Source organism: Podarcis erhardii (assembly GCF_964252035.2).
Source record: "Podarcis erhardii genome assembly, chromosome: 3".
NCBI lineage: Eukaryota > Metazoa > Chordata > Lepidosauria > Squamata > Lacertidae > Podarcis > Podarcis erhardii.
The window spans coordinates 91,762,908-91,775,202 of record NC_138507.1 but is presented as its reverse complement, the minus strand read 5'-3'; the positions used below and the strand labels follow the sequence as shown (position 1 = coordinate 91,775,202).

The following is a 12,295-nucleotide window of genomic DNA, read 5'->3' as shown; positions in this document are numbered from 1 at the left end:
AAATGAATGAGGTTTTGGTAATGTGCAGCAAAGACCCCTTATCCTTGCCTCATGGTGAGGCAAGGCGTGGGGGTGGGGGCGGGGGGCGGGTAGGGCAGTCTCTCAGCCTCTCTCATCCAATTTCCCTGTAACATATTACAAATGAAAACCAAATGCAAAAAAATGATTTAAAAATCCAACATTATTAATGACTCAGAAAAAGGAAGAAAGAAACAGACGTTGCACCCACATTCCTCTTGACAAAAAGTTCTTTTCTTGTTAGGAGCCATTTTCATTTTGACCGAAAGCTGGTGTAGAAATCTTTTAAAAATGCATTTATTCGACACCACCATAAATCTGGCTGCTCTATCAAACAAAAACAAGTCCAATAGAAAGCTTTATCCTGATGCCTAGGGGTGCAAGAAGCAACTGAGTACTCTAATAATGTTATTTTTTGTTTGTAGTGTATTCCCTTAACACCCAGACCTGGCTCTTGTCAAGAGACAAGAATGCTGGGTGAAATGGCGCTACTGGCCTGACCATTTAAGGTTATTCTGTCTTTTGGTTTCTGGCTTCCGGTGAAGCTACTATTGTGCCACAACAATAAATTTAGCTCATTGACAACAGCAATAAATCTGTCCTGAATTGTTTGACTTGCTTAATCAGTAGCCCAGTTTCATGAAGCCACGGTGCTGTCACACAATGTTGTATATTTGATGCAGAGTTGCCTCCCAAATAGTCAGTATTTCATTATATCCTGTGAGGCATTTTTACAGTCTGACGTCTAACTTGTTTTCATTCTATGTCACAATAAATCATGGCTCCTTAGGATTCTCTCATCTGCCACCCTTCTCATCCCTCCCGCTACATGGAGACATACAGTACAGCTAACATACAGTTAAAACTCTCCCTTCTCAAACCCAAAGAAAGATTGTTTGTCACAATAATGTTTCAAATAAAGGAACAAGTCTTTTTATTAATTGTATGTCATGTGCAAGTAACACGAAATGTTCTCATCTCACTTATCTACCTGGCTGGCTTTTGTTTATTTCAATAATAATAATAATAATAATAATAATAATAATAATAATATTTATATGCCGCCCATCTGACTGGGTTGCCCTAGCCACTCTAGCCACTCTGGGTGGCTCCCAACAAAATATTAAAAAGACAAAAAACATCAACATCAATTTATACATCGTTTTTAAGATATGTCCAAGGTATTTGGATTTTAAAGCTAGAAGATAAAAATCAAATCAAATCAAATCCAGAAAACAGATTTTTAGCTGTTACAGGCAGCCCTGTATTGGGACATTTTTAATGTTTGATGTTTTATTATGTTTTTCTGTGTGTTGGAAGCTGCCCAGAGTGGCTGGGGCAACCCAGTCAGATGGATGAGGTTTAAATAAAAATTATTAGAGGGATGGGAAACCCGTGACCCACCAACTCCCATCAGTCCCAGCCAGCATAGCCAATGATCAAAGGTGATGGAAGTTGTAATCCATCAATATCTGAAGGACCACGTCCCTGGGTTAAATAGTGTAATCCTATGCATATTTACGCAGAAGCAAGAGCTGTTGAATTCAGTTAAGCAGGTGCATGATCATAGCCAAAGTCTGAAAGTCTCCCTAGAAGGACCAGGACAAAGAACCTTGCTTGGCATTATTTGGATCCAGTGAAGTAATTATTATTATTATTATTATTATTATTATTATTATTATTATTATATGCCGCCCATCTGACTGGGTTGCTCCAGCTACTCTGGGTGACTTCCAGCAGCACAGCAAAACATCCAGTATTAAAAATATCTATAGTTTTTAATGAACATCTATAGTTAGTTTCATTCTGGGCCTACAGATATGGGTTCATTAGAATGGACCAGTTTTTGTTCCCACATACAACTTGGCTTGTTTGATTAGAGATTGGCTTTGCCCCTCATTCCACATTTCAACTAGGAAATATGTGGGAACTAGGAAACCGTTTTCTGGGTTAGTGGCACGGGATTTGATGGCATAGTTGCTGTCACTTACCGGGCTGGGCTTGGCCAGCTTCCTTGAATCATCCTCACTGACTCCTCTATGGTTTACATTCAGTGCGGCACATTCACACTGTGGCACAGATGTGGCTTCCCTGAAGTTGCTCCAGTGACGTTTGGATAACAGATTGCTTTTAAAATCCTAGGAGCTATAATTTAATAATAATAATAATAATAATAATAATAATAATAATAATAAGGCTCAGCACTAGGTTTTGGGAAACCCTTAGTCATGTTATTGGATTGTCTTCTGCTAAAGCGGACATGGGGAACCCCAGAGTTCTTCACAGGCCACACCCCTCCTCACTGGCTCCGCTTCAAATCCTTGGCTGAAATACATCCTCGAACTCTGGTGACTCTTGCTTGTCTGAATGGATGAGAGAGGGAGCTGTGCGAGTGTGTGTAGAAATTTTTCAAAGGTAAAACATTATATTCATAACTTCACCCATTTTTGCCTCTGGCCCCATCTACCACTGTCATGTGATCTCCAGCATATTACCCAGAAGGCCCTTGTTGACTCACACCCAACACATGTAGGCAGAGGTTCTTACATCAAAGTAAAAAAGGGATCTTTATTCAGAGGGTAACAGTGGACAGGTTTGGCAGTGGACTCAAGAGTCACACTTCAGGAGCTCAGGAATCAGGTAAGATGTTTAGGACTGGACAGGAGCCACTAAGGTTCCTCAAGAATTTTCACACCCTGCCCGCCAAGCATTTAAAAACGAGGCATGAGGCACTTAACTGGTGAGACTCACTTGCTTTGCGAGAATGTTGGGATTTCAGGGCAGGAGGATCCAGAGGTGTTGCAAGGTCAGGTGGTACTTGGTGTGAAGGTTTTTTGTCACACCCCCCATTGCAATTTTTGGGAACATTGCCCAGAGTTGTTGAGATTTTTGAAGGAAGGTTACCTAGTGCTGGTGGCTGGATTTTCGCGATTGGCGCAGTCGTTGTCATGACACCCGGGGTAGACCGCACCCCCGCACCCCCTTGCAATGCCCCTGGGTAGATCTGCTCCCACCTATGGAGAGCAATGTCTAGTTCTAGGAAACAAATTTGCCCCTCTCCTGAGACCCCCCCCCAACTGTCTCAATTTGATCAGGACATCCCAGAATTATAGAAGCCATCCCGGCTCCTGATTGGATCTCAGAATGTCCCACTTTTGGGTCTGCCGCGAGTCAGCTGACTGTCTGCCACGAGAGCTCAGGACCAAAAAAGAAGTAACCCAATTATGACCAGTAACTTCAATACATAGCAACCAGCAGGATGTTGAAAGGTATGTGAGACTCTGTTGGAAGGTGGTGATGGCATCCCTGCTCCCCCTTCTGAAGTGGCTGAAGTCGAGGCACACTGCAGAGAACCCCCCTCCTATCACCCCAGTTCCCACTTATGTTTGGCATCAATGTGAAAGAGATGTGCATGTGTCCAGATGTACATGCCTGTTCAGATTTATGTGGCCCCTTTACCTTGATGCCCAATATATAGATAACAGGGGTAAATGTAGGGGCAAGACTAGCATGTGGTCCTGTTTTCTGCTCCCATGTTCATGAATTCAAACAGTCTGCATCTGTATTGGAATTGTTTTTGGATGGTTTAATTGCTCTACTGCTTGTGTGTTTGCCACCTTGGGCTCCTTTGGGAGAAAGGGTGCAATATGAAATTTAATAGTAAGAATAGCAAGATACACTGCCCTCTGGAAGTTGTTTTAAGTTGCCCATAGAATGTGAACTAACACAGGACTTTAACGCAGCCTTCTCTGGTCCAAGGCCAATATCTTTTCTACATACCTCCCAAGTATGAAAAGGGTGATATTTACTATTAGGCATAACCCTCTGTACATAATTACAGTGCACAATAACTATAATGTATGTGACAGTTTTACAGATGCGCAAAGGGACACACTGTGATGATTATGATCAAGTCCAAACAAGAAGCACTTCTTTTTAATGAGGACTGGGTTCTTTCCAAGTGTTGTAAAATGATATACTCACTCATTAAATTTATTAGAAACATCCATTAAAAAAATGGTTTTAATCTTGATAATTTCTAGCAAAAGCCAGACTTCAGGTCAAAAATGAAATGGCACATAACATGACCCCCTACATGTACAGCTGCTGTTAGAAATGCAAAAATCTATTTATAATGCATTTGGGGAGGGGAATAATAATAATAATAATGATGATGATGATGATGATGTAGATTTCTTACTTACCCTTCACTATGTGGTCCCAGGCTGGGTTACAACAATTAAAATCCTTAGGGTTACAACAGGATTCATAGAATCATAGAGTTGGAAGTGACCATGAGAGTCATCTAGTCCACCCCCTGCAATGCAGGAATCTTTTTGCTCAACATGGGGCTCAAACCCACAACCCTGAGATTCTGAGTCTCGTGCTCTACCAGCTGAGCTATCCCAGGAACCAATACTTGGGATTAACATAGTCAAGAGTTTGGGGACGCTGGTGGGAGTTTGAACTGAGTATTATAACATCCAGCGCTAAAGTAGAATGCATGCTTAATAAATAAAAGCACCAGTCTTCTTCACTTTGCTAATCCTTAAAAATATTCAACTTCTTGGCTATATTTTATGGAAAAGTTGAATCTTTTTAAGGATTAGCAGTCACATTTTATTTACCAGTATTTATGATTTACAGAGCTGTAATTTTTGTGGGGATGTTCTTGATTTGTGTGTTGTACAGATGCCCTTTACTCAGTAACAGCCACACTCCCTCCCCAAACTGACCTCTACAGGCTCCTGCCAGTTTAGGGCCGTTAGCTTGTTCTGCTCACTGCAATATAATTGTGGGGTGGGTTGGAAACTGGGCTAGTAATACCTATGATTTAACCAAACGTGATCTCAGCAGCACCTGCCAGCCAGCAGTTTAAAAGTACTCCTTGTACAGCCTAGAATTTTCTTCAGGATATCCTTATTTTATTAATGTTCAACATCATTGGAAGTACTTATTTCCCTGGCAGGGCATGGGCGGGGAATTTATCCTTACAACATCCCAGCAGGGAAGGCGATGGTGACTGGCCCAAGATCATGCTGTGGGCTGAGTAAGAACTTGAACCGAGGTCTACCCCCCCCCCCCCCAGTCCTAGGCTGGATCTAGACACATCAAAGAAGCGTTTTGGTTAAATGCGCTGTAAACTCATACAGGGAAATCCGGTTGGGAAAGACGGGACTCCACAGTGCCATCTGGTGTCACAGTGTTATATCACATGTAAAAAGGTAGACAGACCCCTGACTGTTAGGTCCAGTCGTGGATGTCTCTGGGGTTGTGGCGCTCATCTCGCTTTATTGGCCAAGGGAGCCGGCGTACAGCTTCCGGGTCATGTGGCCAGCATGACTAAGCTGCTTCTGGTGAACCAGAGCAGTGCATGGAAACACCATTTACCTTCCCGCCGGAGTGGTACCTATTTATCTACTTGCACTTTGACATGCTTTCGAACTGCTAGGTTTGCAGGAGCTGGGACTGAGCAACGGGAGCTCACCCCGTTGTGGGGATTCGAACCGTCGACCTTCTGATCGGCAAGTCATATAAAACAATGCATATAAAACACTTTTTCTTTACCAATCTAGCTGAGTCCCTAGTCCAACACTCTTAACTACTATGCTGCACTGCTTTGTTCTCTGGAAAGTAAATATACCTCTTGATTTTTAAATTTCATACCTAGGTTGTGATGGTTGGAAAGAGACAGTTTGCAGCTCAGGCCATGATGGCTCTGCTCTGCCTCCACAGTCAGAGGCAGCAATGCTTCTGAATACCAGTTGCTACAAGCCAAAGGAGGGGGGGAATCAGGTCCTACTTGCAGGTTTCGCACAGGCATCTGGTTGGCCACTATGAGAACACGATGCTGGACTACATGGGCCATTGAGATGTCTGATTTGTCCACAGTGACACAGTTACATCCCATGTGGATTACTTTCAACGCTTTTGAAAAGTGCTCAGAAACTTCCACTGGCTCCAAGAGCAGCAGCCAGATTGGTGACGGGGCTGGTTAGAGTGAGCTTGCTACAACTGCTCCGCTAGCTAGTTTCCAGGCACAAACCAAAGTGTTGTGTATAACCTATTATGTCCAAGCGATCTGAAAACCCATATTCACTCATATGAAACTGTGAATTGAGATCTTCATGGGGGGCCCTTCTCTCAGACCCGCCACCCTCACAGGTGGGGACATGGGAGAAGGCCTTCTTGGTGGCGGCTCCCACAATTTGGAACTCCTTCCCTAGAGAAGATAGACTGGTTCCCTCCTTGCTGTTCTGCTGGCAGGTGAAGACTTTCTTATACCAACAGGCTTTGGAGAACCAACTGATTTTAATGAAAGGGCTGGTGCTGTGCTACTTTTATTGTAATTATCTGTATGTTTTTTTAGCAGATGAGAGAGAGAGTGAGTTAATTCTATCAGTGTTTTAATTGTTTTTTAATGGTTGCTTCCTGACCTCAGCAGTGTTTTTAGCTGTTCTTATTTTTATCTTAATATTCTTATGATTATTCCTATGAGGATCGCTTACACTGCTAAACCACTCACTGGTTCTGTATACTTATGAATTAAGTTCCTCTTTCTGCAAATCCAGCTAGCTTCTAAGACGTATCATCGAAAAATAACTTAGTTTAATCATTAATGTGCTATCCTGTACATTTTTAATTCACTTGCTGACCTTTTACATTGTTTCCCATAGGTGCACATTGCATTGAGGAGGACTTTCATCTTCAGGAGGAAGCTAGAAAGAAATATCTCAGTCCCTGTAGGGACAAATCCTGTCAGGTTCCCCTGTCCACCTCTGCCATGGCTCTTTTGCCTTTCCTGCACTCATGGAGGAAGAAGAGTCGTCGTCAGTGGCCTACGTGCGAAACGGGAGCCGCTCAGAAGCCCAGCAGTCTTAGCCAGCAGAATTACCAAACTTTGCTGGAGGAATGCTTGAAGAAAGGATGCCTGTTTGAGGACGAGTTCTTCCCAGCCGATATTAGGTCCATTGGAAAGGGACCACTGCTCCAGAAACTACCTCAGAGGTTGCTGTGGAAAAGACCACTGGTAAGTGATGGAAATTTCCGTAAAGGGTTGGTTTGGAGAGCTGCACGCCACATTCTCAGGGGGGTTGGATGGATGGCCTGTGGCTCATGGGTAGAACATATGCTTTGTGCAGCGGCGTAGCGTGGGTTGTCAGCACCCGGGGCAAGGCAAGTAATTTGCGCCCCCTAACCCGGGGCAAGGGAAGTAATTGTGCCCCCTAACCCCTAACCTGCCGCCACTGCCAGCTTCTTCTTGCTGCTGCCTGGGCTGGGGTATTTACGGTAAGGTAGCCACGGCGGCCACGGCGGCCACGGCGGCCATGGCGGTGGGTCCGTGTCAGGTGATCTGAGGCGAATTGCCGCTGGCGCTGCCGCCCAAACGACGCCGCTTGCCCAGAGGAGGAGGAGGGCAGAGAGGTGAGGAAAATGCAACATGGCCCAGCAGCTGCAGCAGCAGCGGCGGGGCTGTGAGGAGGGGCTGCCTGGCGCGCCCTCCGCGGCCCTGACACGCGGGGACCGCGGCGAGCACTGAGAGCCGCTGCCTGCCGGACGTCTTCAGCCCGGACGCGCGCACAGCTCGTCGGTTCCGCAAGACATGGGGCTCTGCTACAGCCTGCGCCCGAGGCTCTTTGGCGACTCCGGAGGTGGCGAGTGCCCCCCCCGATGTTGCGCCCGGTGCAGCTAGCCCCCCCTGCACCCCCCATGCTACGCCACTGGCTTTGTGCATAGAAAGCGTGAATCAGGCTGCATGTAACAACACCTAAGACACACAGGGATGGGTAAGCAAACAGTAGCAATTTCTGCTCTCGTTTCTGTTGGAATTCTCTGACCTCCCTACTTTGCACACAAAGGGAGCACTTTGTACAAAACTGCCATTAGGCCGCAGGGTATTATTCTCACAGTGGTTTCACAGGCCTTGTTTTCTGTTGAATGGCATACCGTCTAGCATCCTGCTGTTCAAAATTGGGATGCTCGGTTTTTGGTCCTGAGCTCTCATGGAAGGCAACTGACTCATGCAAGGGCACTGGACAAAAAATATGGGACATTCTGGCATCCAATCAGAAGCCGGGGTGGCTTCTGTAATTCTGGGACAACCAGCTCAAATTGGGAAGGTTGAGGGGTATGGCATGAATGTATGAAACTTTCTGACTTGGCATTTCCTTTTAAGACTGCTGTTTTCTTGTAACCTTTCAGGAACTGCATAGGACCCCAGTATTTTATGCTTCAAACAAAAAAAGGCTTGCTCTGTGCCAAGGAGTGATAGGTAAGGACCATTGTCTGTGTGTCACTTTGGTGCACGAGTATCTTCTGGAATCCTAAACCCTCTTACTAGGGAGTAAACCCCACTGAACACGAGAAGATCTTCTTCCAAACAAATATGCACTGGATTACTTCTCGGATTTTCAGCTGTATTTTGTACAACCTTGCCCGTTCTCAGACAGACCCCTCCCCCAGCCCTCCTACCTGAGACACCAGATTGAACATCAACACCTTAATCCATAAGCAGCTAGACAGAACCAGCAGAGCTAATCCAACAATACAATTTCTACATTTGTTGTTTATATTTTACACATGATGGAATAAAATGAATTTAAGGAAAAAACCCTTCACTCATGCCCTGTTGGGTTCCAGGCCAAACATTTCAACACTGATGTTTGCATGGATGGAAATTGTGCGGCGGCAGAATAAAATTTTAGGTACTGGCACATAATTCCAAAGTGCTCTGTTTCATGGAAGGTTTGCTCCCTAATCTAATTTTAAGTGCAATAAAGAAGTGGCAAAATCACCCTTGAATGTGAAATCAGGTCTATAAGGCAGGCACCAAAACAAGCCTGTTCTAAATTATCCAGTTACATGCTAACAATATAGTTAATAACTATGCAAACTTACATTGCTTAAGTCCTCTGAAATACAGTGGTGCCCCGCAAGACGAACACCTGGCAAGACGGAAAACCCGCTAGACGAAAGGGTTTTCCGTTTTGGAGGCGCTTCGCAAAACGAATTTCCCTATGGGCTTGCTTCGCAAGACGAAATGTCTTGCGAGTTCCTGCGGGTTTTTTCCCCTCCCCCCCCTTTTCCTAAGCCGCTAAGCCGCTTATCAGCTGGTCCGCTGATAAGCCGCTTATCAGCTGATCTGCTAAAAGCTGCTAAACCGCTAATAGCGCTAATCCGCTAAGCTGTCAATGGGCTTGCTTCGCAAGACGAAAAAACCGCTATACGAAGAGCCTCACGGAACAGATTAATTTCGTCTTGTGAGGCACCACTGTAGGTTTGTATTTTATTCTGGTTTTATACTTGCTTTTAATGTTTGCATAGCTTTGTAAATTGCTTTGGGTCACTCCTTATGAAATTAAAACAGATGAATAAATGCTAATAACAATGTTAATAATGCTGTTTACATGCAGTTCTTTTATGTTGTCATTTTTTGAATAGAGGACTGCTGGTTTCTGGCTGCCGTGGAAGCGTTATCATTTCATCCAGATATCTTGTCTCGGGTCGTGCCCATGAACCAAAGCTTTGAGAGGAAGAAGTATGCTGGGATATTCCATTTCAAGGTAAGCATCACCCTCGGCAAAGCTGATATGGCAAAGGTCTCCTAAGGTGCTTTCAGGTTTTGCTGTTTTCAAGCGGGATCCAACACATGCTGTCCAATTTGGGTTGTGCAATGACTTTCGTAGGTATTCTGAGCATTCATAGGCAAAAACCACCTTTGTGAGATGCAGCACCTTGTGTCTGAATTTGAGCTATCCATTGTGGCCGTTCGATGAAGTTCAGTGCTCCTGTTTAAAGCTGACGCCCTTGCCACGTTTCCAAGCCCACACCCTGGTGGCGCAGCTGGGTCTTGTATGATCCAAGCTCTTCTGCTCTCGTTTTGCTCTTTTTGTCTCTGGTCTACTTCTCTCAGTCATCCATCTATCACGCTGAAGCAGTAAGTCGGAAAAACCTCCTCATGTTTTCCTAAAGCACCAGCTGATGGGCCGATGATGACTAAATGTTACGGCATGTCAGGGCTATAGCTGAGTCATGGCTTCAGTCCTCTCTTTAAGAATGGCCTCTTAGAAACATGATCACCCGCTGAAGAAGATTCATGCCCTCTTTTTTTCCCCCAGTTCTGGCATTTTGGCGAATGGGTTGATGTAGTAGTCGATGACCGACTGCCAGTGAACGAAGCCGGACAGCTTGTTTTTCTCAGTTCCGTTTATAAGAACCTGTACTGGGGAGCTCTTCTGGAAAAGGCTTATGCCAAGTAAGTGGGCCTTCCTGCTTTCCACATTGAATCTCGCTATGAAATGGGGTCCATATACAGTGGTACCTCTGGATGCAAACGGGATCTGTTCTGGAGCCCCTTTGCATCCTGAAGCAAACGCAGCCTGGGACTGCGCGTCTGCATGTACGCTGGTTGCGATTCGCTGCTTCCGCGCATGCGTGTGATGTCATTTTGAGCATCTGCGCATGCACAAGCGGCGAAACCCAGAAGGAATGCACTCCATTATTTCTGGGTCACCACGGAGCGTAACCTGAAAACGCTCAACCTGAAGAACATTTAACCTGAGGTTTGACTCTGTGTGTGTGCGTGTGTGTGTGTATGACCTGTTCCTCCTTGTCTCATCCCTTCGTAACTCGATTGTAGGGATGGACAACCTTTTCCAACTGGAGGACTGCATTCCCCTCTGGGCAAACTCCCAAGGGCCACAGGCATAAAGGTGGGTGGGGCCAGCATGAAAAGTGGGCGGAACAAGTAATGTGAATTTTGCCTTTGTACAGTAGGCTAGTTTCCACACCCACCCACCCTCTCTATCTTCCATCCAGATAAGCAGCAGGCATGGTCAGAGTTCAAGGATGCATTCCATCCAGGCATAAACACTCAAGGAGGGCCGCATAGGGGGCGTGGAGGGCCGTACTTGGCCCCTGGGTCTAAGGTTCCCCATCTCTGCCCTATTGCAATAATCAATAGAGTGTCATATATCTATAATGCTTGGCATATTTTTATTGACAGGCTGTGTGGCTCTTATGAAGACCTGCAGATTGGGCAAGTGTCAGAAGCTCTGGTGGACTTCACAGGTGGAGTTACTATGACGATCAAGCTGTCTGAAGCTCCACCTGACCTTTGGAATATCATGACAAGAGCAAACTACAGCAGATCTCTGATGGGTTGCCAGACACAGCCAGCCCAGGTCAGTTTATGTGGGGAGAGGTGATTCTGAGGTGCTGGAGCCACATAAGGCTTTTATAAATCAAAACCATTACTCTGAATTGGGCCCAGAAACTATGTGGTGGTTAATACAATTACACCAAGATCGGTATTAAAGGTTCAGACCATCTTGCCCCAGTCAGCAACAGAGCTGCTGATATTTTCACCGGCTGCAGTTTCTGAGGTACAGTGGTACCTCGGGTTAAGTACTTAATTCGTTCCGGAGGTCTGTTCTTAACCTGAAACTGTTCTTAACCTGAAGCACCACTTTAGCTAATGGGGCCTCCTGCTGCCGCCACGCCGCCGGAGCGTGATTTCTGTTCTCATCCTGAAGCAAAGTTCTTAACCTGAAGCACTATTTCAGGGTTAGCGGAGTCTGTAACCTGAAGCGTATGTAACCTGAAGCATATGTAACTCGAGGTACCACTGTATCTTCAAAGGCAGCCGCATGTATAACACATTATATTAATCCAACCTAGAGTTTACCCAGTGAGCTTCTATGCCAAGCAGGGATACGAACCCATCTGTCCTGGGCCAAAATCAATGTACTACATTGGGTTTCGTTTTGCTGATACCAAAATGGGAAACAGATTTGGCCCTTTCCCAGAGAGAATTCCCTTCTATACACGTTACTACTGTACATTTCCATGTATAAGACACCCCCATGTATAAGACCCCCCTCTCTTTTGGGACTCCAAATAGAGAAAATGGGGGGAGATTGCCCAGACTTGTTGGGCTTTTTTGGGGGGGGCGGTTTGCCAAAATCGTTCCCCCACAGAAATGCAACAGCCAGTCAAACGCACATCGGCGAAGCCACCAATCGCTTGCCAAAAGCAAGTACCGATCTCCCGCCCAATTGCTGCAGCAGCCAATAGCCAGTGGACCTTGCAGCACCCACCAATCACCCGCAAAAACGCCACGAACAATATCCTGCTTGCGGCAGCCACCAATCCCCTGTCCCACCTCTCCACTATCCGTGTATAAGATGACCCCAAGTTTTTAGCACAATATTTTAATAAAATAACCTAGTCTTATACATGGAAAAATACGGTAAATCCCCCCTAATATAGAAAATGG

At 45.5% G+C, this 12,295-nt stretch overlaps 1 protein-coding gene across 1 annotated transcript in view; it reads left to right on the top strand.

Moving 5' to 3' along the window:
• Positions 1 to 6,695: 6,695 nt before the first annotated feature.
• The window catches only part of LOC309337602 (calpain-14-like), a 33,095-nt gene continuing 27,495 nt past the window's right edge, over positions 6,696 to 12,295 (top strand). Inside the window, exons 1-5 of the mRNA XM_081854242.1 lie at positions 6,696 to 7,048; positions 8,221 to 8,290; positions 9,460 to 9,581; positions 10,137 to 10,273; positions 11,024 to 11,201. Coding sequence (XP_081710368.1) covers positions 6,803 to 7,048; positions 8,221 to 8,290; positions 9,460 to 9,581; positions 10,137 to 10,273; positions 11,024 to 11,201 — 753 coding nt within the window. The 5' untranslated portion in view covers positions 6,696 to 6,802. The remainder of the gene's footprint in view (positions 7,049 to 8,220; positions 8,291 to 9,459; positions 9,582 to 10,136; positions 10,274 to 11,023; positions 11,202 to 12,295) is intronic.